The sequence below is a fragment of the Limulus polyphemus genome, unplaced genomic scaffold (assembly GCF_000517525.1).
Source record: "Limulus polyphemus unplaced genomic scaffold, Limulus_polyphemus-2.1.2 Scaffold2767, whole genome shotgun sequence".
NCBI lineage: Eukaryota > Metazoa > Arthropoda > Merostomata > Xiphosura > Limulidae > Limulus > Limulus polyphemus.
In genome coordinates this window covers 51657-78152 of record NW_013668377.1, presented here as the reverse complement: position 1 = coordinate 78152, position 26496 = coordinate 51657, and the positions used below count along the sequence as shown (strand labels likewise).

General features: G+C 32.8%; 1 protein-coding gene across 1 annotated transcript in view; it reads right to left on the bottom strand.

Annotated features, from left to right (window-relative positions):
* The window catches only part of LOC106467858 (calcium/calmodulin-dependent protein kinase kinase 2-like), a 78218-nt gene that overhangs the window by 26050 nt on the left and 25672 nt on the right, over window positions 1-26496 (bottom strand). The window contains exons 4-9 of the mRNA XM_013928238.2: window positions 25965-26109; window positions 21882-22138; window positions 17352-17538; window positions 14966-15084; window positions 11723-11759; window positions 5915-5936 (exon numbers count right to left, since the gene is read on the bottom strand). Coding sequence (XP_013783692.2) covers window positions 5915-5936; window positions 11723-11759; window positions 14966-15084; window positions 17352-17538; window positions 21882-22138; window positions 25965-26109 — 767 coding nt within the window. The remainder of the gene's footprint in view (window positions 1-5914; window positions 5937-11722; window positions 11760-14965; window positions 15085-17351; window positions 17539-21881; window positions 22139-25964; window positions 26110-26496) is intronic.

Sequence of the window (26496 nt, the reverse complement as noted above, 5' to 3'; positions counted from 1 at the left end):
ATACTGATACATAATTTGTTTTTTTAAAGTGATTTTCAATGCATATGGATAGCACTTGTGATATGAAAATTTAACCTGATAAAACTCATGCACAAGTATTTATTCATGGCTTATTACCTCCGCCACCGAAAGTGACTGAGGTTATGTTTTCATCCCCTGTTTGTGCGTTTGTAAGCAAGATTTCTCGAAAATGGCTCAATGGATTTGGACGTTAGTTGGTATACAATTGGACTATGGTCCAACTTAGAAGTGATTAGTTTTTGTAGGGGCAAGATGACAGCAAGGTCACGAAAATCCAAAAAATCCTTATCCGTTAAAAATGGGGACCGATTTTTTATACTATTTTTGCTCGATAAATCAGCCAAAATGATCGAATTTTGTTGAAACTTTGTGAACATATGTAGAATATTATTCCTCATTGTCCTGCCCAAAAATCTGTGTCCCTTGATAAAGACGGATATATACGGATACATTTTCGTATTTTTTTATAGCTAAATATGATCAACGCTGTGTGGCGGAGGTATGCGTTTTACGGGGTGCCCCTTTGGTTGCTTTGTGGTTTTATCAATTAAATTGTGCAACAACAGCTTGTAAATATAAATATACTTTACTGGGACGACTGTGAGCAACAGTCTTGATAAAGCACCTGGGACTTATTCTCAACAACTAAGTTACACAGCCATTTCAACTACAGTTACTGCATTTTCAAGTTACATTAATAAAGTTAATGTAAAATCTTGAGTAGAGCCATCGAGGTTAAAATCAACAACTAAGTTACACAGCCATTTCAACTACAGTTACTGCATTTTCAAGTTACATTAATAAAGTTAATGTAAAATCTTGAGTAGAGCCATCGAGGTTAAAATCAAATTCAGAGGATCTCTAACTTTGCTATAGGTACAGTATTATTTTATAAAACATGTATATGGAATTAAGAAGAAAATATATCTAAATCACGTTGATTGGTGTGAATTCAGTTTAATAGTTGCCCACCAAAATTAGAGGTATCTGTAAAAATATCAATGTTTGGTTGCATTGTTTCATAACGTCCAAGTTTAGTGAGTCGTATATTCATTAACGTAGCAGTGAAAAATATAAAATTTCAGAGTATAGAACTACACAACACTAAACACTCTGATAAAGAAAAAACAATATTATAAAACAGCACTTACAGACATCTAACACCTGACAGAAAAATGACAGAACAGAGAGAGAGAGAGAGGGGTAATAATAATAATAATATTAACTTCCGATCTGAGTAAGCTATGTACTTAGAGCGAAACTAAAAACCAATGTATAACTAAGTAAATATAGGTTTCTACTTGTAAAGATTAAAATGCATTGTTTCTTCAGGGGGTACCCTCACTGTTAACAATAATTTCGCCCATAATCGGCCAGCGTAGGCGACTTAGGTTAGTTTTATATACAAATTTTGTTATGGATAAAACAAACCACACGATATCCAATACTCTGATAGGAAGATGACAAAGAGTGAAGTAATGTTACGGCTAAAACAAATCCCGTGATATCTGATACCCTTACAAAGAAAAATGTACTTTTACAGATAAATGAACTACCAGACATCCCACCTCTAATGGAGAGAAATCTTATGCTATAGAAAGTAACGTCTCACAACATCCAATACTCTCAGAGAGAAAAATACAATATTAAAGAAAGAGTTATCACACGATATCATCCTTTTAAAGAGAATATAATGTTACACGGAAGCAACCGCGCGAATAATTTGATAAACAGAAACGTAATATTAGAGAGAGAAGTTACAGTAGATTCAGTATTACAGAAACAGCTACTAAATTATGGTAGTTCTCCCGTCAGTTTGTAGAAGACAGTATACAAGAACATCAAAGTTCCTTTCCATCAGCTCTATATTAAATAAGCTAAATTACAAATATCCACTGTGGAAGAAATTAATGTATTTTTCTGCGTGCATTTAAAGAAATTTCTTCAGTCGGTTATAATTCTTCTGGGGAAATGATAGTATTATGATTCTTTGTCAAATGAAGTATTTCTTGAAACATTTTATCAGTTTGTGTTTGAATACCAAAGAAATAATCACCTGACATTGGTTTTGAATGACAGTATTATCAACGTTTTCTCAATCTTATCTCTGTGCAACCTTTTCCAAAAGCATGAGAAAACATGCTCGACAGATTAGAGTTAATATATTTTTTTCATTTTATCACGTCTCTTAAGTTACTAAATATATATTTATCTTCTTAACATTAATGCCTTATCTGATTAATCTAAATGTCTATTCGGCTTATTCAAAATAACTCTTGACTATTCTTGTAAGCCTTTAATACCTTCTATAACTATAGAATTATACTAATAAAATATTATTATTTAGACTTTTTCTTGCAGAATATCGTTGTCACCATAATTCCTTGTCACATTTTGCAGAAGGAAATCAGTTACATGCTTTAAATAATCATTAATCTCGTACAAGAAAATAATATTCTACATGATAACACTTACGTAATGAGCATCATCTTCTTCATTATATGCAAGTTTAACGATGCCATAAGAACCCTAAAGAAAGAGAAAGGCGTAGGTAGTATTCTTGCATTAATATTTACTTCTCATTTGATTAATATTTAAATCAAATTTTTTCAAGCTTTATTGTTCTTTTTCTTTTATTGTAACGAAAGATATAATGCTTGTTATTTTATTAATGTATTGTTCCGGTACTTTCATGACGTCTGTTTGTTTGTAAGATAGAAAGTTTCTCTTTTTTGGGTTATATTGAAAATCTTAGTTCTAACAACAAATAAGATTTTAGTAACATCTTAGTCACTTCTGTCACCATTTGAGTAATCGTTAAAAAACTTAAAACTTACATCAATACTTGTTCTCATTAACTAAGTTTTCAAGTAAGAGTGAAATGAGTTATAATTTCTCGTTCTGTAATGTAATTCTCCACTGCAGTCTTGTTTAAATATAAAGTATTTTGTCAAAATCAAGAATTTTCCTTCAAATTCAGAGGATCTCTAACTTTGCTATAGGTACAGTATCAAATTCAGAGGATCTCTAACTTTGCTATAGGTACAGTACTTAAGTTCAAATAAACTTTTTCTTCGTTTGCACCCCAAAAATGTCCCTAAAGAAGCACAACATCCTCAATATTTCAAAATTATTACCTATTTGTAACACGCGACCAGTGAATTTTATGTTGAACTAATCACCAGTCAATTGATTTTTGTCCAACACCTGGTTCTATCCAAATGACATGAAAATGGGTTGTGGGAGATATTGTCACACCTCCAGTAGTTGAGAAAATAATATGGATTTTATACAAAACCTTTGGGTTTATATGAAGTTCAGCATTCAGAATCCCCATCTTGAAAATCGGTTCTTGTTTGTTTGTTTTAGAATTTTGCCCAAAGCTACATAAAAGATATCTGCGTATAGCTGTACCTAACGATATGTGGCCAAGCAGTGGGATTTTACCGTCGCTCTTGGGTCGAACACACGGCCCCCAAAGCGCCAAGTACGTTTTTTCGACAGCGGGTCACGGTGCGAGCCATGAATCACTAGTCACAGTTCAAGCACGTTAATATTACGCCAAGCGCGCGCCTCATTATAAGCATATAATTAAAAAAATGATTAATTTTATGCAAAACGTTTTCAATAAATGTATATTATGCGCACGTGCCCATACAGCATCAGCTCGCTTCAACATCAACGGTAAGTTGACGATAATTTTGACTGTCAAAAAAGCGGTATAGGACTTGAAGATGTAATGTTTAGGTAAATAAAATTCTAGAACCAAAAAGGTAGCAAAAAATTGATAATCTACAAAATATGATAAACTTACCAAACATCCCGGCTCTTTTCATTAGCTTCTTTTTAGACAAGATTTTCATAGCCTAAAATATATATATATAGATATATATACAACATATTATACAACATTATTCCTCTTTTCTCTCTAGTGTAGTATATTATACAACATTATTTCTCTTTTCTCTATAGTGTAGTGATATTATACAACATTATTTCTCTTTTCTCTATAGTGTAGTGATATTATACAATATTATTTCTCTTTCTCTCTAGTGTAGCATATTATACATTATTTCACGTTATTTGGTACCTGATGATGACAAAACCTTGTCGAAACGTTGTACATTTGCTGTTATGTTAAACTTATATTAAAGCTTTTCTGCATTACCCATTCAAGCCATCTCCAACCGTTATTAGTCTCAAAATGGGTTCCTCGTCATCGAACCTACTTCTGTACTCCATCATGCCTAGGTGACCTTTCGGGCGCGTACTATCCCCCCCCTGGTAAGGGGTTAAGACATACAGATAAGGACTCCCCTCCCCCTTCCTGACACCTCTTGTTCGCCTGCCAAGTGTTTGGTTCTGTAGCTCCAAAATTGTTGGAGCTGTTCGCAGACAAACAAACGAATTTAAAAACACACAACATGAATTAATACAGGATGCGTAACGCTATGTTATTCTAAAATTAATATAAATAAGTTTATTTTTCTTACAGTTACACAGTTTTTAAAACAAATAATCAAACCACATTAAGAAGATGGTTCCACTCGATCTTGCTAATGAATGTAGGATGAAAGTATCACTTCTAGTCATTATTTGCATTTATATTGCTATTGAAATAGAAACTGTAGAAGTGGGTTTGATCAAACCAACTTAATGTGTGTAATACCTATCTGTGAAGCAGCTTAGTACGCAAAATTACCTATGCTGTTAGGTGATTAATTAACCACAGTGTTGTTAAGGTCGGAAATATACAAGTAATAATTTGTACTAAGACACTTGTATAATTATACGGGAAGTGTTAACGTGAGATTGCTTTTAATGTAACTTTAAACAATCTGGACTAATATCCTAAAGATAAATCATGTTGCTAATAAAAAACAACAGATTTTTTTCCTGTTTGCTAGACTTTTATGGAAACAACAAAAATCACTTGTATGGTTAAGGCCATGTGCAGGCTAAACAAAATCGCATCACTTTTAAGGAACAACTACTATATAAGTAGTCCAATTGACTTTCGTGTTATCACGTCCATTATAATAAAAACAAAACCACTTAAAGCGAATTAACGTAACAGATGCACGGTAAAACTATTAAAAGGCCTTAAAATACACCACGCTTTAAAGTTACGGTTTTGAGTGCCAAAAGATGGTGAAGCATTATAAACCAACACTTCTAACACTTGTGATAAAAATCCGTTAGTCTTGGTTCGTCTTGAACTTTGCGCAAAGCTACTCGGGGGCTACTTGAGCTAGCTTTCCCTAATTAAACAGTGACAGACTAGAAGGAGGGCAACTAGTCAACATCACCCACCACCAACTCTTGGACTACTCTTTTAACAACTACGGAATAGTGGGATTGACCGTCACTTATAACGCTCCACGGCCGAAAGGGTAAGCGTGTTCGATAACAGAGATTCAAACCCACGACCCACAGATTGCGAGTCGAACGCCCTAACCACTAAAAATCAGTTAGTTTACAAATTTTTCTTTTTTATCTTTTTTTTCTTTTCTCGGATTCTTCTTACTTTGACTTGTGAGAGACAAAGACAGATCGGAAGTGGTATTTTCATGCACCTGTAATTTATAGTTATGAAGACCAAACTGAGAAGCACTTTTTGTTTATTTGTTTATAGTTAAGCACAAAGCGACACAGTAGACTATCTGTACTGTGCTAACTACGGATATAGAACCCCATTTTTTAGCGTTATAAGCCTTCAGAACTTACAGCTGAGCCACTAGAAACAGGGTAATGTGAAATAAATAAACAAGTAAGACATCTATAATCTAACATGAAGTTAAGTATCTACTATACATATTTTCAAATAATTAAAGTTATAGAAAATATTTCGTGTATCTGTTTGTGAAATTATATAACCAAATAAATCACTTACCCTTTCTCTAGAAGTTCAAAAACTAAAAAGAAAACAAAAAACGAGAATTAGCGATATAATCCAAGAAGGTAGAGTAAAGAAACATTTCTGGTTAACCTTTCTTACTCATTCTCATAAAACTCCTTTAAAAACTATTTTTATACAAACTATTTCCAATCAACGGATAACGGCACGGTAAAACAGACGGAAAATGGAGTAATACATTTCCCAAGCTCCATATAAAACCTTTCCCAAATGTAACGTATAATGTTATCGACAAGTTACCTTAAAAACGTCGTTCATATAACTAGAATTGCCATCACCTGGTAAGTAATCTGGAGATCACTAAGCCACTGAGAACCGTCTACTGAATATTAGCATATTGATGGAAACACTCCTCCAAGCAGGGGGTATTTAATCAACTGGCACAACACCACACCCACATGTCTTCTGAAGATGGATTGCTCGAGGACAGCCAGAAAATGTGCGAAAATCCAAAATAAGACTAATACTATTCAAAAGTTAAGATAAACGTAAGTGTTAGCCTTTAAATAATCAAATCACGATAATTTTAATATGCGAAAATCCAATATAAGACTAATACTTTTCTAAAGTTAAGATAAACGTAAGTGTTAGCCTTTAAATAATTAAATCACGATAATTTTAATATGCGAAAATCCAATATAAGACTAATACTTTTCAAAAGTTAAGATAAACGTAAGTGTTAGCCTTTAAATAATTAAATCACGATAATTTTAATATGCGAAAATCCAAAATAAGACTAATACTTTTCAAAAGGTAAGATAAACGTAAGTGTTAACCTTTAAATAATTAAATCACGATAGTTTTAATATACATGGTTTGTTCGAATTTATGCACAAAGCTACACAATGGGCTATCTGTGCTCTGCCCACCACGCGTATCGAAACCCGGTTTCTAGCGTTGTATAATATACCTGGAAACAAACTGTGTTATCCAATGTCTTCACACTACTAATAAAAACTAATAATGTTGTTTGACTTGATTACACTAGAGGGAAACAACAAATAATAGTATCTGATGACTCCATGCTTGCACAAAAAACATATATTACCATCTGATGTGACTACACTACGAAAAAAAAGTAATAATATTTGGTGCAACCATGCCTCAGACAAAAAAAAAACATATAACGTCATCTTATATGACTACACAACTGAAAAAAAACATATACTAATACTTCATGACACCATGCCTTGGGAGACAAATCATGTTATTTGATGTCACTGAACTACTGAGAAAAAACAAGTTGTAGTGCTTGATGATACCATGACTCAAACAAAATACACTTATAATGCCATCTGATGTGGCTACACTACTGAAAATAACAGAAAAACAAGGAGTAATGGTATTTGAAGGCACCATCTCTTGGACAAAAAAACAACAAAAAACAATAAGTCATCTGATATGACTACACTACTGAGAAGAAACAACTAATGGTAGTTGAAGGCACCATCTCTTGGACAAAAAAACAACAAAAAACAATAAGTCATCTGATATGACTACACTACTGAGAAGAAACAACTAATGGTATTTGAAGGCACCATCTCTTGGACAAAAAAACAACAAAAAACAATAAGTCATCTGATATGACTACACTACTGAGAAGAAACAACTAATGGTATTTGAAGGCATGGTGTCTTGGCAAAAGAAATAAATCATGTTACTGATGTGACTACACTGCTGAAAAAAATAAATAACAATATTTCATGACACCATGCCTCAGTACAAAAATATGTTATCTAAGGTGATTACACTACTGAAAAAAAAATCAATGTCTCAGACATAAAAACAAATAATGTTATCTGATGTGATTACAGTGCTGAAAAGAAAACAAGTAGTAATATCTGATAATACCATGTCTCAAAAAATCTTCTTATTTGATGGGACTACAATCCCCCCCCCCCAAAAAAAAACCAACAACAACAGGTGACAATATTTGACAACACCTTGCCTCAGTAACAAAAAAAAAACATATACTTCCACATGATGTAACTACGCTACTGAGAGAAAAGCAAATAAGGTATTTGATGGCACTGTGCTTTGGTAAACAAAATCATGTTATTTAATGTGATTACTCTAGTGAAAAAAAAGCAGGTAGTAATATTTGAGGACACCATGCCTCAGACAAAAAACATGTAATGTCATCTGATGTGACTACAATATTGAGAAATATAATTAATAGTATTTGATTATATCATGTCACAGAAAAAAAAAACAGATCATATTATCTGATGTGACTATACTACTGCAAAGAAAAGTAATAGTATTTGATGACATTATGTCTTGAAATAAAAATATAATCTCACATGATGTCAATACAATACTGAGAAAACAAAAATAAATTTTATGTCTTAATGAATTGTTTTTATATTTGATGTCACTATAGTACTGAGAAAAAACAAATATTGGTCTCTGATGACACTGCACAATTGAAAATTTTAACAATAATATTATTACCTTATGTTACTACATTATAGAGAAAATAAAAAAATATGGTATTTTATGTCATTACACCAGTGAGAAAATATGTATTTGATATTACCTTTGAAGAAACAAGCTTATCTGTTTTACTACACTATGGGGGGAAAACACAAATAATGTTCTCTATTTTCATTACAAAGAAGAAAAAAAAATGTTATCTTATGTTACTAAACTATGGAAAAGAAGTGAAATAATTTTGCCTCATGTTACTGCACTATAGAGAAAAGAGAAATAAGGTTGTATAGTATACTACACTATAGAGAAAAGAGAAATAAGGTTGTATAATATCACTACACTATAGAGAAAAGAGAAATAAGGTTGTATAATATCACTACACTATAGAGAAAAGAGAAATAATGTTGTATAATATACTACACTATAGAGAAAAGAGAAATAAGGTTGTATAATATTACTACACTATAGAGAAAAGAGAAATAAGGTTGTATAATATCACTACACTATAGAGAAAAGAGAAATAAGGTTGTATAATATCACTGCATATAGAGAAAAGAAAACAATGTTGTATAATATCACTACACTATAGAGAAAAGAGAAATAATGTTGTATAATATACTACACTAGGGAGAAAGAGAAGTAATGTTGTATAATATCACTGCACTATAGAGAAAAGAGAAATAAAGTTGTACAATATACTACACTAGGGAGAAAGAGAAATAATGTTGTATAATATTACTACACTATAGAAAAAAGAGAAATATTGTTTTATGATGTCATTAAATTAAGAATAAGCAAAATAATGTTGTCTTGTGTGACTACACTATGGAGAAAAGAGAAATAATGTTGTCTTGTGTGACGACATTATGGAGAAAAGAGAAATAATGGTACCTTATGTAACTACATTATGGAGAAAAGAGAAATAATGTTACCTTATGTAACTACATTATGGAGAAAAGAGAAATAATGTTGTCTTGTGTAACTACATTATGGAGAAAAGAGAAATAATGGTACCTTATGTAACTACATTATGGAGAAAAAAGAAATAATGTTACCTTATGTAACTACATTATGGAGAGAAGAGAAATAATGTTATATCCTGTCACTACACCACACTAAAGAAGTAAAGCAAATAATGATTATCAACTCTTTGGAATAAAATATATTGATAAATTAAATAGCTGGTGAGCAAATACTATGTGCCAATATATGCATATAGTTCATGACACATACAGTGTCATATGTATCACTATACATGCACAGTCATATATTTAGTACATGTTAAGAAACCTAAAGTGTTGAACCTAGCTGGAAAGCTGAATAGATTTAAAAGTGTGTGTACCTAAAAGCAACACTAAACTGTTTTTTACAGTTAAAGCCATATAAATTTTCACTTGGTGACTATCTCTGCCCAAATATCCATTTCTCATCTGAATTACCTGTATCTGAGCAAATGAGCACTACCTGAAACTCCATTTCTCATCTGACTCACTGTGACGGATTTACTATTATATATTTATTCTAATATCGATATTTATATTTAGAAATGTACATAACTTATACTGTTAAATCTGTATTATGAAATTCCCGCCTATTCTCTAAAGTCGTAGAAGATTCTAGAGTGTAAGAATCAACAATATATGTGTGTACGTAAACGCAAGTGTGGCTTTGTATTGTTACGTAACCTGAAGTTTCGAGAATCTCTCCACACGCCTATAAATATAACCAACGTGATGCGCGAAAAACAGTATATGTTACTGTTTTACTGTAGTTGGTGTGCTATAAACTTCAGAAGCTATAACTGTGATTGTTATAACACTTATTAATTGGGAAACTTAAGATATTTGACCAGGAACACTTATAAAGTTCGAACATTACAAACATTACATTCAGTGGATTCAAATCAGACATTAGTGCTTTTTACGAAAACATTACTTAACTTCATGGGTGGAAAAAATCGGCGTGTGATCAGTGAATACCACAAAACTAGCTAGCTCCCTATTAAGTGAATTGTACCTACGTCAACTTGAAATTAACTCGCTCATCGTGAACTCTCGATAAGATTTCAAGGAAGTTCCAGACTAGAAAGAAGACTTTGTATTGCTTGTAAGTTTGTAAAACTTTTGTACATAAATCATTGTTTGTAATAACTGTTATTGTAAATTGTGTTATTGGTTGTATATTTAAAAATATTTGTATTAAAAAAGAGAACTGTGTGTATCAATCTTGTTTATAAATATCCTAAATTGGATACATATCGGTATTTATTTAACTACTAAATCCAAAGTACAATTTAACTCGGTTTTAGATTATTTGAAATTGTAATACGTAACAACCACCTATATCTGAGCACTTCCCGAATCTTCATTTCTCATCTGAACAGGTGAGCACTGCCTGAAACTCTATTTCTCATGTGAACCACCTATGCCTTACAAGTGAACACTGCTCAGATCTCCATTTCTCGTTTTAAAACACCTATATCTTAGCAAATGAGCACTCCCCGAAACATTTCTCATCTGACGATGTTAAGGATATTGTTATTTAACGTGACTTTATGTTTTAATTTTACAATATTTACACGAATATATAAATGCAGATCAGAAAGAATATATAGCACAATGACATATAATTTAACTTATACATACAAGTCAAAATTAAGCAAAGGTACTTCCGAGGAAGGAAAAAAAAAGGAGGAAATAAACTGATTCTGAGCGTTAGTTACAAGCCGAGCTAGAGAGATTTGCCTAATTCCGTCTCTTTATTAAACACTGAAAACCTGGCTAACGCAATGGGTTAACTTATCTTAGGGATAAGAAGAATTGCAGGTAAGAATCTCATCCGTTTTGAATTTTCACTTTGTTTTTGTTTTTGGAAAAAGTTCTAACAACACACATTGACAACAGTACTGTTAGATCTTAGCATCGTTACTTTTTGTACAGAAATTTTATTTCCACAAGTTTTTTATTCAAGTATTACTTTTGTTTTCAAAGCTTAAATTTCCGGTCTACCTCTTAGAATTAAACCAAACTCGAGTTGTTTAAAATTATTATTTTGGTAATTGTAGCAATTGTTTAGCTTCAACTGTTTTTAGTATCGAGGAACTTCCCACCTGTGTAGTAATGACATAAAAACTGAATATTTTATAATAAGTGATTTCCATATATATATAAAAATATATATTTGTAAAATAATGCGCCACCACACTACGTACGGTAATTTTGAAGTTTTTAAATAGTAAAGTTTTATATTTCAACTTAAAACTCAGTAAATAAAACCATTAAGTCAAAGCTAATGCTGAAAACGTGCTATAAAATCATTTGAAATATAGCACATTGCTTAATCACCACTTACCCATATACAGATTGTCGTCATCAGGATCATCAAGGACCTGAAAATAAAAACATACTGCGGTGAAGTTAGCAGTAGCATTATTTCTTTGAGTGCTAAATCTTAGAAAACAGCAAATATTTATTTGACATTTTTATGCTTCAAAGTCATTCGATAATTGCGTATACAACTGATTTTAAAATACACAGTCTTCTCACAATCAAGAAATTAATTATTTGTTACACAGTCCTCAATAATGTAATGGCTTGTTACGCAATCGTACGATCTCTCTCTCTCTCTCTCTATGTACCATATCCAGACAGGACGTTGTTGACCATGGTCTTCCACAGATCTCTTCTCCTTGAGCATAAAAAAATTTCCAAAATCGTACGATAGTCAGGGAAATAACGGTTTGTTACACAGTAGTCCGACAGTCAAGGAAATAATGGCTTGTTGCATAATCGTCCGACAGTCGGAGAAATAACGGTTTGTTACATTCATTTGTTTGAAGTTAACCACAAAGCTATCTGTGCTCTGCCCACCACTGGTATCGAAACTCGGTTTATAGCGTTGTAAAGCCGCAGGCATACCGTTGTGCCACTGGAGGGGCCGGTTTGTTACACGTTCGTCCGACAGTCAGGGAAGTTATAGGAGGTATGAAAAATGTACACAAAAAATACCTTTCTAAATAAGTCAAATATATATTCTATCTAATTCTAAGAAAAATTTAACTTTCACAGGAATGTTGAAATTAGAAGACAAAATTACCTTTCACCTTTATAACTTTTGCCAAGTCACAGATACTGTATTAATATGCTTAAAGTATAAGGGCCTTTAATCGTTGGATTTTGATTGTTACTGTTATATACATTTGTAAATATAATCTCTAGAAGTGTGTACCATATATACATAATATACAAATATTTGTTTGGGTTTAGTTATTTGAGAGCAAAGCCACATTGGGCTTTCTGCTGTGCCCATCGCGGGGAACCGAACCCCGAATTTTAGCAATGCAAATCCGTAGACATATGTGGGACATTAGAATCAAACTAAGCATGACAGTAACTGATTAGCTAAACAATCCAGTATTCTGGGTGAACAGTAACTTTATATTATAGGTTTGAAGACTGACACTTATATTTGTGAAATAACATGAAAAGATAGATTTTTGTTATATATATATAACAATCTCGTTTGGATTATACGAAATACCCGTTCAAATATTTTGTACATATAAAAAGTAAACGTGTTTACCATTTTTAAAATAAACTATAAATGTTTTTTGTAAAGCACAAAGCTAGATAAATAATTATCTGTGCTCTGCCTACTGCGTGTATCTAAACCGCTTTACCGCTGAGCCAACGAACGTGTAATATGTGTATCACAAACTTGATACTTGTATACACACAAAGTGTCTGTGACACAAGTTGTAACAAAATTGAAGCAACTTATAAAGAATTTCAAGAATACTACACGAACTTGAAGCAGTTTAATTATTTTATACCAAACGTGGTCCCACTGTAAAATTACAAAGTATCATCCAATTTTAAGTGCGTGGCATGAGTTTTTTTATGTCTTAGCACAACATTTCTTATGTTTTCACTTATAACAAGAAGGAATCCTCAATAGCCGCAGTAATTGAAATTCTTTTAGGTAGAATTAGAGTAAATTAATCTACGAGGCCTTTATTTCCTTTTTCATTATCTATATTTTAGTGCTCCAGCAATACAAAGCGTGGGGCGCGCGTATACCCGATTCGATTTTATTATTCATCAGAATCTCTAGAAGCCTACCCTCAACTTGTAATTCTTTTAGGCAGGCTTAGAATAAATTAATCTGTAAGACCTTAGATGTGGTGAAATGCATCATTCAAAAGGGTTTTGACCTCCTAAGTCTCCAAAACTGCAATTAGATCTCAAATCGATGAAGAGACGACGGAGCTATGAGCTAAAAGTTTCTTCTTGGAAAAAAAAGAAAAAGCAAATAAAACTCAGATCCGTACCATGAGCAGGTCATCCGCAGCTAAAACTTAGACCGCATTGTTTCATCAGTTCGGTACTCTCACTGCTAACGATATGATTCAGAAGAAAATATCTAAAGTTTGAACATTTTACTTATAAAGTGACACTAAAACAATAATAAAACAACTGTTTGGGCATACTGTATTACTTTTAGCTTAAATGATTCAGACGAAACTATGTTTAAAGTTTGAATGCTTCAGATTAATATGGAATACAAACAGTCCATTTCAATACTATCGCTTTGTAAGATAAACTAACGTACAGTCATATATGTAAGATATTATTTTTATGTGATGCTTACGATATATATATATATAGGGTTTGAATATTTTACATTACTGCAAAAAATAGTTCTCTAGGTAGATTATGAATAATAAGTTCTGATCAGAGTAAGCTATGTACTTAGAGCGAAACTAAAAATCAACCTGGCCATCAGTATAGCTAATTAAATACAGATTTCTTACGTGTTTGCTTATAAAGATTAGATTGTACTGTTTCATCGGTTGGGTAGCGTCATTGCTAATGCTATGGCTCAGAATAAAATATTTAGTGTCTGAACATTTTTACGTATAAAGCGACACGAAATAGTTCTTTTCAGGATGACATAGAATGTAGGTTAAATCAGTGTAGGGAAATGCATATGATGCCCAGGATAAAGATATGGAGCTGTATAAAGCTGGACTGTGTATAGATGGACGTTACACCACGACGTTTATAGATTTGAGTTGTATATCACACTGCAGCATGTGCATAGGTGGGCAGCACAGCATCACACCACAGACTGCCCCCGCCCCACACACAAATATACACTGATGCAGTTCCTTTTGCATCAATATAGGGGCTCTAACCACTTGGGTTTGTGTACAGACAGACAATACAGTGCGGTTTGTATGTAAACAAACATCAGAACACAGCCTACATAAAACTGGATTTCGGAACATACAGGCATCACACCGCGGCTTGTATAAAGCTGGACGTTACACCACGACTTTTATATATTTGGGTTGTATATCACACTGCGGCTTGACAAAGAACAGCCCAAGAGATGGCGGTGAGTAATGTTTCCTAGCAGCCTTCCTTCTAGTCTAAAAATTAAAAATGAACGACAGCTAGCGCAGATAGCGCTCAAGTAGCGAAATTCAACAAAACAAACATTTTTAACCTGACTTACTTGTACTGTATTCCAAACGAGTAACTTCATATAAATCTTACAAGAGAGAAATCACATGGATATAACATGCATTACCTCAATCAGCTTGACTATGTTTGGGTGATTCAACTTCTTTAAGATCGCAATCTCCCTGTATATCTGCACCAATGGATGAGGGACTTGTCGTCTTCCATCACGACCCGGTGGTTGTCGACCTTTATACAGTAAAGGTATTCTTAACCAAATAATATTAGTTTAACACATTTTAACAACCCATGATATTTAAAGTGATCTAAAATTCATACAAGAACGAGTTGTATAATTTTATCAAATACTGTTAATGTACTGAAACGTATATAATTAAGAATAACAAATATGAAAATTCTAACAAATATCGAACTGTATTTTAGAGGACCATTTTGAAAGCTATGACGTAACAGATATCACCATTTTAAATGTGAATATCATAGTTCGGTATTTTGATGGAGAAGAAATCTTTATTTCTACACTGATCAAATTTCTTGTGGGTTTTCCTGACCTCCTCATGAGTAATATGTTACTTTTGTTTCTATTTTACCAAATAGTGAAGTGATAGTTGTACTTGATACAAGAAGATAATAAGGCTTAGTATGTGACTCAGGCTCTTTTGGAGATGGCTTGAATGGGTAATGAAGAAAAACTTTAATATAAGTTTAACATAACAGCAAATGTACAACTAATAATTGTTGGAGACGGCTTGAATGGGTAATGAAGAAAAACTTTAATATAAGTTTAACATAAGCCAATATTAGCCTCAAAGTGGGTTCCTCTTCATCGAATTTGAATAACTCCTAATATGTTTTGTGTATGTTCCCAAAATTTTGCAAGCTTTCAGTAAGCATTAAGTCTTTTGTAAACAAAACATTATAATTTTTTATACAGTATATTCACTAAAAATATCTCCATGAATATATGGAACCAAAGTATTGACTGTCCAAGTGCAAAGTGATCTTCATGTTAATATTAATAATACTTTTCTTCATATGAAAATTTTCAAATTTCATTTGCATAATTTCTAAAATCTCCTAAATAAATTTCAAATTTTTTTTTGAAGAAAACTTTATATTTTGTCTTTTATTTCCTCTATGCTAACACTATACAAAGTTGTTCAATTTGATTGACCTTGTAACTAAAATAAAAAAATATGAAATAAATCTAAATTACCTTTTCTTTTTCTAGAATGACTGTAAATTGTAACTTAAAATTACATATGTTTATACTTAAATTTTATTGTTTTATTGCCCTTTGAACCATGTCTAACTAGTAATCTTACCACACAAGTTGTAAACCATTTGGTGAATGTGTAGTTCATGTTACCTTATCAAATTATTTAACGCATGGTAACTTGCAAGTTGCTTGTGAAAGTATCTCATGAAAATTTCTTCTTTTTATTATTTTTCGTTATTTTACCTATTCTGACCTAAAAAAGTTTCTAATTTTTATATTCTAGTTACTTTTATACTAATAGATAAATAAAGAACACACATGATGACACACAAGAAATATAGTACTTATCTACTTACCTGGGTCTATCGACAAAACTTAACCCTACTTTTTTATACTAATAGATAAATAAAGAACACACATGATGACACACAAGAAATATAGTACTTATCTACTTACCTGGGTCTATCGACGAAACTTAACCCTACTTTTTTATACTAATTGTACTACTGCACTAAATAATTTTTTTATTTCATGAAATAATAAACCAAAAAAAGACAGAATAATAAAGTGCAAAAAGCAGACAACTTTCCATAACTATCACAATTTTTCTGGCTTTCTGACTATGCAACAAGAGCCGTTAAAAATTTAGCTAAGCTCATCAATGTGTTTCCTTTGGGAATAAAGTACATAAAACAACATGATGCAATATGTCATTCAATAGATTAAAACTTTGGCTTTCTATTGGTTGTAAGTATTATAGTATTAAACTTCAGAAAGAACTATTGGCAATTTGTAAAAGAGAGAATGTGACAGGAGGGCATGGCAAGAAGAGTCTGATTTTTTAGTTTATTCTCTGTAATCAAATAAGATTGAAGGCTATAAAAATTATGTTTTGCCTGAGCAATATTATAATCAGTAATTATGTCAAATTTCATACTTCTCAGAGGGGTGGTAAATAAATTAGAGAAGAGAGGATACCTAGAGAGCAAATGTCACAATTCTCACATTACAATTTCTTTAAAAATGTATTTATAAAATTAAGAACTTAAAAGTTATATAATATTAAAATTTGCATTATTAGCTACATTGCGATGCCAAGTTTATTCATATTATGTGATAATAAAGTACTTTAATTAAACTTTGAATGTAACTTAGAAAACCTCATGACATCTACAGAAAAGGATGCCCATATGGAAAGAGTTAATATAGGTGATGAGTAGTAGTTTACAAATTTATCAAACTTTCACTTATTCTTTATTTCTTTAAATGTACATACCTGGATCAAGTAATGCAGAACAAAAACTACCTCGAAGCTTCTTTGAAATTCGTTTTCCATGAGACTTTTCTTGAACCAAAAGGCGAAAGAGATCATAACCCAATATTATTACACCTCCATCTTCTTGCCATTCATCAAGCTTATTGGCTCTGGTACGGTTATCTCGCACACTAGCAAGTTCATATACCTAAAGTTTGTAGAGAAACTATCATTTGCCAACTCTAGTAAATTATTATGTACACTGTTGTACTGCCTTTGCTACAAACATTTAAATGTCATTAGACAGTCATATCAGCAGCATTAAATTTAAATATCTAAACACTCCACATCATATCAAATTATTTCTTAAAAGTTATTTCATGAAATACAGCAAATTTTAAATGAAATTTTTAACCCTATGATGAACTTTACAGTATTGTTGAAGGACTGAGGTAACAGCTAATAAACTGCATGAAATAAAAATTTGTAGCAAGGTGAAAATGCTACAATAGATACAGAGTTTAGGGCACAGTCTCTTCACCATAAAGTTAAGTTCATTAACTGTCTCGCTACGATGTCAGTCAAATCAACCAACCTCATAACCATTTTGCACTCGTTAGTTTCCATGCTATAACTTTTAATACAGTATGTGTATCTTCACAAAAGTTGGCAGATTTTCAGTAAATGTTATGAGTCTCTTGAACATAAAAAATCAGATTTTTTAATAAAGTATTTTTGTAAATACTTGTCTGTGAATATATATAGTTTTTTTTACTACTCGGACTGTAAAGTGATTTACACGTTAAGATTAAAAATACTTTTCTTAGTCTCAAAAATCTCAAATTTCATTTCATAATCTCTAATAAAACTTCCTACATAAATTTAAAACATTTTTATTCAGTAAAACTTTATATTTTGTCCGTTATTTTCTCTACCTTAACTCTATTATGATTCTATACAAGGTTGTAACCACCCAAAGAAATCTAATTTACCTTTTTCTTTCTAGAATGACTTCATATTGTAGCATGAAATTACATTTGTTTATCCCAATTAGCTTTAGACTCTTAACAGTATTTCTTTATTCATACTTAAATTTTATTGTTTACTAGTGTACAGCCCTTCAGAATGAAGTACCCTCCCACCCCATAGTATACCTTAACCTCACAATTCATAGCTAACTCAAATAAAATTTGCAAAATCAAGCTTGACCAACAAAGAGGCAGAGAAGTGCAGTAGAGGCAGGCAAACATCAGTAAATCCCTTTGTGAGCCAATGAAAATTAAGATAATTCATGAACTGTGGCATATTCATAGAATAATCATTGGTAAAAATCAGTTATATTATCAACTTCTAATACATAGAAAATATAGTGCATTTTGGTAACACTATGTTCCAACAATGGTTTTATGTCATGTTGGTTAGCAACAAAAGTATAATGTTTTGTTTGTTTGTTTTGAATTTCGCACAAAGCTACACAAGGGCTATCTCCACTAGCTGTCCCTAATTTAGCAGTGTAAGACTAGAGGGAAGGCAGCTAGTCATCACAACCCACTGCCAACTCTTTGGCTACCCTCTTACCAATGAATAGTGGGATTGACCACCATATTATAATGCCTCCATGGCTGAAAGGGCGAGCATGTTTGGTGGGACGGGAATTTGAACCCGCGACCTGCAGAGTGTGAGTTGAGCTCCCTAACCACCTGGTCATGCCGGGCCAACGTATAATATAATATTGTTGTTAGTCTATGTTCTGAAAGTATAACATGAAATGTGTACATAATAAAACTGGAAAAATATTTGTATATTTCTTAATTTAGTGTGTTATTAAAGAGGATTGTTTTTTATTAAAAACGTAGGTGATACAACATAAAATGGCTTAATTCAGAAATGATTTAAGTTTAAAATTTAATAGATATTTTTACTTTCATGATACATTTTATGCACTTGGCTTTAAGCTAGGTGATCCCACCCTGCTTCTTTACTTCAGGTTCATTATACCAACACTCACTACACTTATTCTATTCTATCTGGATAAATGCATTTTGGCTTTTATGACTCCTCCCATTTCGAGAAATCAAGTGTGACGTGACACACACTGGTTTATATATATGTTAAATTCCCCTTTGAACCATGTCTAACTACTATTCCCACCATTATAAGTTTTTCATCACTTGCCAAATGTGTAGCTCACATCGGACTATCAAATTACATTATGCAAGAGCTACTCACGAGTGTACCTTGTGAAAATTTTTTATTATGTTATTATTACTTATTTTTCCTAATCTAACTTTAACAAACCTAAAAAGTTCCCTATTTTTACATTTTATGATAATAAATAATGATTACACATGAAAAACAATAAATAAAGTACATACCTGGGTCGTCGTCTTTTTTTCTGCTTTGACTGTTGATGACACTAAACCCTACTTTTTATACTAATGGTAGTATGCACTAATTAATTTTTTATTTAATTAAATATTACCTCAAAGAACACAGAATAATAACATGTAAAAAGCAGACAATGTCCTATAACTATCATAAGTTTTCTGGCTTTCTAACTATGTGACAAGAGCTGTTATTAATTCATCTAAGCTCATCGATGTGTTTCAAGTGGCATTAATGCTTGAACTGAAAACGAAATTGACAATTCTCTGTACAGAAAACAATGTAATATTATAGTCATTTGACAGAGTAAAACTCTAGATATATATTGGTTATAAAAAATATTGTATTGAACATCAGAGAAAATGATTGCCAATTCCTGAAAGAGAGGATATGATGGGTGGGTGTGGCAAGAAGAGTCTGATTTTCTATTTGATAGCTCTGTAACCAAAGATTGAAGGCTATAAAAATTATGCTTTACCTGAACGATGAAAATATTATACCGAGTAAATTACGTTAAATTTTGTACTTTGGGGAGGAATGGTAAATAAATTAGAGAAGAGGAGATGCCTGAAGAGAAAATGTCACAATTTTCACACTAGGGGAAATTCAGGATTTTTTTAAAATATGGATTATTAGCTACCTTTTTAAGCTATACTTGGTATAGCATGAAAAGAAAGTAGTTTAATTAACTTTCAAATGTAACTTACTAAAAACCTTGTGACATGTGCAGAAAGAGATGCTCATGGAAAGAGGGTTAAAGGCTAATGTTCAAAATAAAAACTAATCCTTTGTTTCAAGACTGCTAAAAATAACTACCACTTGTACTACTTGAGAGAGTAGTGAAAATTTTGAGGCAAAAATAAATTGTTGCTCTGGTAGGATTAACACGTCTGTGCACTATAAAACAACAAAGGGACATTGATGTTTTATGGGTCTTAAAAATACATCTAGTCACTCAGGATCTTTGTGGGTACATGAGTGTGTGTGTTTGGCATTTTTCTTCTGTGGGAAATGAACTTTTTATACAATTCTAACCTTCACATTTAAGCTATCCAAGGTTTATTTTAAAAAATATACAGTTTAATCCTCTGTTTCTCTATCAAGAAATATTACAGTTAATAGAATAGTTGTAAATGTCTGATACAGCAGTGGTTCATTAAATTAGCAAAATAAATACACGATCTGCTTGCAGATATTTTAAAGGTTAAATTAGGAAATGTTACAAAAGAAGTATGTAAACCATAAGATAGACCCAAAAAAATGTACACATTTGTGGTTATATTATTTGGTTATCAATGTATGAAGTGAAAAGTGCCTTTATCTTGAATTGTTATAAGCCGGCCTCATAATGATGATATTAATTATTTAATGAGCAAAAATTCACTTCAGAAATGCTTGTTGATTATGTCACTATTAACTGGATACACACATTGAACAATGCATATGCTTGAATAATGTTTTACGGACACAATTTATGAAGAAACAGAAAAAGTTGATGCAACCATAATTTTAAACATGTTTTTAATGAACATGCCATAGCATGTTTAGTAATCAATTTTTAAAATCACAAGTTTGTTTTTTCACTAGTCACCTACATAAAAATGAACTGAAATAGAACATTAAAATATCTCATATAATAACAATAAAAATCCTATCTTGACAAGGAGCATTATTATGGTACAGCCCTATATAGATAACTGGATGTTTATCCATAGATGGAGTAATTAATGTGTTAGGAAAGGTAAAGGAATTATTAATTATAAAATTATAAGTGAGCAGGAATTACTTTTACCTAGGATGGTGAATATGAATGTAAAATTTATATTATTTACTGACAGTTTTATCAATAGGATGTGCATAGTAATATCACATTTACCTAATCACTAGGATAAGTGATATTTACAAAAGGAATGCAAAATTACTCAACAGATGGACCAGATATTGTAAAGCAAAATTAATTCTGAAATCTTAAGACAAAAGTTTATGTTTTAAACTTTCAAAATCTAATTAAAAAATTATTTTTTTAGGTATAATATCACTAAATTATTCATATTATTTGACATCAATAAATAGCATTTAAACATAGAATAATATTTTTTGTTTCATATTATCAGTTTAACTTATCATTTCTTTTCAATATGGTTCTCTAACTGATATGATAGTTACATTCATATGAAGCTCATCATCTTCAAGCCACAAATTGAACTCCCTGTTCCAGTTAAGGATAGTATTGTATGGACACACCACCAGCACCTTCGAAAAGTAGTCCTTTGTGTACTGGTTATTAAGCAATGTGTGAACAAATGTTATAACCTGTAGGGTTTTCCCCAGCCCCATACAGTGTGCTAAGATGCATCCAGATCCTTTTCCAGATTTCAACTGTTCAAGAGATTCAACTGTACATTCCCACATAAACTTGACTCCTGCAAATAAAACATCAGTTAAAAACTAAAATAACCTGTATTTCTATTATTCTGTAAAAATGTATGCAATATTTAAGGTTCTATGAGCCTTGTTATTAATTATAATCTAACTTGTTTTATAAATATTTTCTAAGTTTTCTGAGCAGACTGAGGAAGGAATAATCAGATCAGGGAGAGGGATGCACAAGTGCAGTAGAAGAGGGTGTGAGAGGCAACCACATGATAGACATCCAAAGAGTGGAAAGAGTAGGTGAGGAGGAGGAGGAGGAAATGAGCCAGAGTAAAGAGATAGCACAAAAGGCAGAAAGCCAAGGGCTTGAATGAGGCATGAATCAGAACATGTTAACTCCATCAAGGTCTCAGTCAGGCATGGGGCAGGTAGAAGATGACAGAGGAAAAAGAAGGATCAGAACAGAATGGAAAAGGTAGGAGAATAAACCCTTGTAGTACTGGAAAAGGAAAAGTACATAGTAGAGGTAGAGACTGACAAGCCAATGATGAACGGTGAAGGAAAAAAATGGGGGAAGTTTGTCACAGAATGACTGCCAGGAGGAAAAGAATGGTGGAAAGATCAATGACAAAAGACCTGCCACAGTCACTGATAGAAAAAGGAAGCAGAAGAACTACAAGAGGTGTGACACTAAAACATAAAGTCCAGACTGATGGAAAGAAAGGAGAGTCTGAATGTGAGCAAATGAAAGCTAAGCTGGGCAAAGAGGTAGGAACAATGTGAATCAAGAAGGAAAGTAGTGTGTAAAGATAAGGGCAGAGGAAGTAGACAAGAAAAAGAATGGACATATAGTAAAAGGTGAAACCAGGCTAGGCTGAGAAAATCAACAGCGCCAAAAAATGAGGAACAGTGGACCATAAGGGAAGAAGCCTAGAGTTGTGAAGGATGATAAATATATCCAAAAATAGAGAGAAAAACCCCATGAAAGACCTGAAGTGTAGAGACCACTGGGGAGATATAATGTGGACTGGCCAAAAGAGGTGGTTTACCATTAAGATATAAGATCTCTGCAAATGGTAAAGAAGAAGATCAACCTGAGGTAAATGGGCCCAGAGTAGGGACCTGAGACATTAGTCTCTTGGATAATTGATGCAAGAAACAACCATGTAAAAGACTGAGTGGAATAGAGAAAGGGTTGAGCCCTTGAATGTGTGTGTTGGGGGGGGGGGGGGGCGACACACATGACCAGCATCAAAACTTCAAAAATCCTGCTCTCAACAGAGAGAGAAGTGTTGAGAAAGGGAGAGATCCTGTGTGAGAGGCAGTTAACAAGTGCAGGAAGCAGTCTGAGCACGGTCCAATTACCAAGACAATACCCCAAGGAGATGCTTGCAAAGGGGAAAATAGACCCAAAGAATGAAAAACATGGGTCTATAAGGTCCATAGTTGGAAACACATTTCAGCTTTCTCCAAAGGAATGAGGAATTCTAAGGAAGCCAAAGTCCCTGAAAGCAAATAACCTCCTGTGTAGTAATAGAATGAGAAGTATACAGCCCAAAGCCTGGTAGCCAGATATGTCATAGCTTGAAGACAAAAAAAGATAGGCTGAACATGAGAAGAAGAAATGTCCAAAAGAACCAAACGTTGAATGGGTGTGAGAAAGGAAGTAGATCTGAGGATAAGCCCCAACCAAGTAGCCATAGGAAGGAAACACCTGAAAATGGAGTAACAAAAGGAAATAGTTTGAGAAAAGGAATGCCAACCCCAGGCCATGAATATGGCAAGCGAAGACCACACAATGCCAAGAAATAAAAGAGGGGCTGATATTAAATCGAAGAGAAGAGCAAAAAATGGGAAAACCTGAAAAAGGAGGAGGAAATACAGAAAACAAAGAGAGGACAGGCTGTGGAAGATGTGAAGGAAGGTGGTAGATACATCAACCATGACCAACTGCAGGACAGGTGAAGACAACCTTAGATGGGGTCAGAAAGAGTTGAAAAAGAAATGGGAAGAGAAGATAACAAAAAGGACTGTTGGTGAATGCGAGACTAACATCAGGAGAAAAGACAGGTACCCAAATAAATGTATGTGTGTGATAGTCACTAATAAAATGAGTGATGAATTAGATGATCAGTAGAGGGAAAATGAGAAAAATAGGAAAGTTTGGAATTGGGAGTTGGAAGGTAAGAAGGAGAAATGCCTAGCTGAAGCATAGGAGCAAAGATCAGGGTCAAGAAAGAGAAAAACAAACCCTGGGAAGATATGACAGCAGTCAGTCACCAGGGATAAAAGAATACCACAGAAGACATCTGGGCAAAGAAAAGGGAGCCAGATCCCAACCCAAACAAGTCATAACAGTAGGGAAACAAAGAATGAAGGAATAAAGCAGAAAAAGTGGAACGGGATAAGCAGAGAAGAGAAGAAACACCTACAGAGTCCACCAGAAGCATGAAGAAGTGCCTCAGATAAAAGGCAGAATTAGAAAAGGAAATATAGGAGAATAGAGAGAAGAAGACAAATAAAAAGATAACAAATATGAAGATTTAGAAGTGAAAGAGAAGGTAAGGGACATAAAACTCAAGTAGCCAAAGACAGGGAAAAGGAAAGTCTACAAATCAGGACAAATAAGACATGACATTTAGGTCTGAGAAAAGAGCTATCAGAGAAAGAAAACAACATACTGCAAGGAGAAAAGAAAGTTAAACCCCATGAGCAGCAAGTGGAGAGGATGAGAAAATGAAGATAATAATAAAGAACACATGCAAAGGATAAGGAAAGGAACAAACCTGAGAAGGAAACCCAGAAATAACTGAAAGGTTAAGATTGTCTTACAAATGGTAAAACACTACCAGTGCAAATCAGGCAAAGAATATAGATCATTCTCAATTGTTGAGATCACAATTCCACCAACAGGACGGAAATAAGAGACCCATTAAGCATGTGGTGATCCACAAAAGGTTGATCAATGGCTGCAATGATCCTAATAATTAATGAGCCTCCAAAAGCCATGGACAAAATAAAGCCAAAGTGTGAACAATATTACCCACTCAGGACCAAATATCAATCAGCATCCTTTGAGAATTCATAATAATTAAAGCTTTTGAAATCAAAGCTCCATTAACATCACAAACCTTTGAAATTGAACACAGAATAAAAAAAATGTAAACTCATCTAGTTAATACAGTGCCAAGGAAAAGAATGAACTTCTCAAGTGCAAATGCACCAGGGGGTGTTGTTGCATATGAAGGTGTTTCACCTTCCTATTGGTGGATGGCACATGATTACATCATCACACAGTATCGTAATTTACATTAGATCACATAAGATTAGGTGGGATCTGCCTCAAGGCTAGTAGCATGCAAATCTCTAAAACAGATGTGCAGGGAAGATAGCTACACTGTGTGAAGAGGTGTGGTTTCATCTCGGAAATATGGGTTCTAAATTGTCTAGCAACACTATGAGAATAATGCACACTGGCTACAAAAAAAGAAATGTTGTTTATGTGCCTACAGAATATCATGTAGTTGTTGTTTAAGCTGAAGTAGGCCAAGTAACATGAAGCAGGTATCTCACAGCATAAACAAGTTAATCTAACAGAGAAGTCACTAAATTTGCATATAAGAAATTAATTTCACTATAACTATTGCAGCATCATGACATTACTCCAAATGAATAAACTGTATGTTACTAAAAGAAAACATTATATTACAAATTATGTATATTTGTACAAAATACTTATTAAAAATAAACAATGTAATATAATTCTCTGCAGAAGTACTTTAATTACAGAAACTGCACATAAAATGTTTTTAAGACCCTGGGAAAGAAGTTAATCAATCTGAAACAAACCAACCCTTTAATGAAATCCTTCCTTACCTTCTGACTGATGTGGTTTCAACTTTGAAGTCAGAATGGGGTGAACTTCTACGAGTTCTTTCTTTGTTTTGGGATCAATTTCTAGGATAAGTTTTTTTGTTACAGCATCTCTTGTTTTTTCATCTCCTTCACTCACTTGATTATACTGGAAAATGAGGAAAAATTAACTTCAAACAGATTTAATAGAAAATAATAAAATTGTGAATTTTTTTCTTCATAATAATATTTGTAGAATAATATATACACTTTGATCTTCACCAGAAACACTGTTGAATGCAATTGGCAGAGGTTAATATTTCCATGGAACATATTATAGCTTTCTAATAATATATTAACTTTGATCTTCACCAGAAACACTGTTGAATGCAGTTGTTGGCAGAGGTTAATATTTCCATGGAACATATTATAGCTTTCTAATAATATATTAACTTTGATCTTCACCAGAAACACTGTTGAATGCAGTTGGCAGAGGTTAATATTTCCATGGAACATATTATAGCTTTCTAATAATATATTAACTTTGATCTTCACC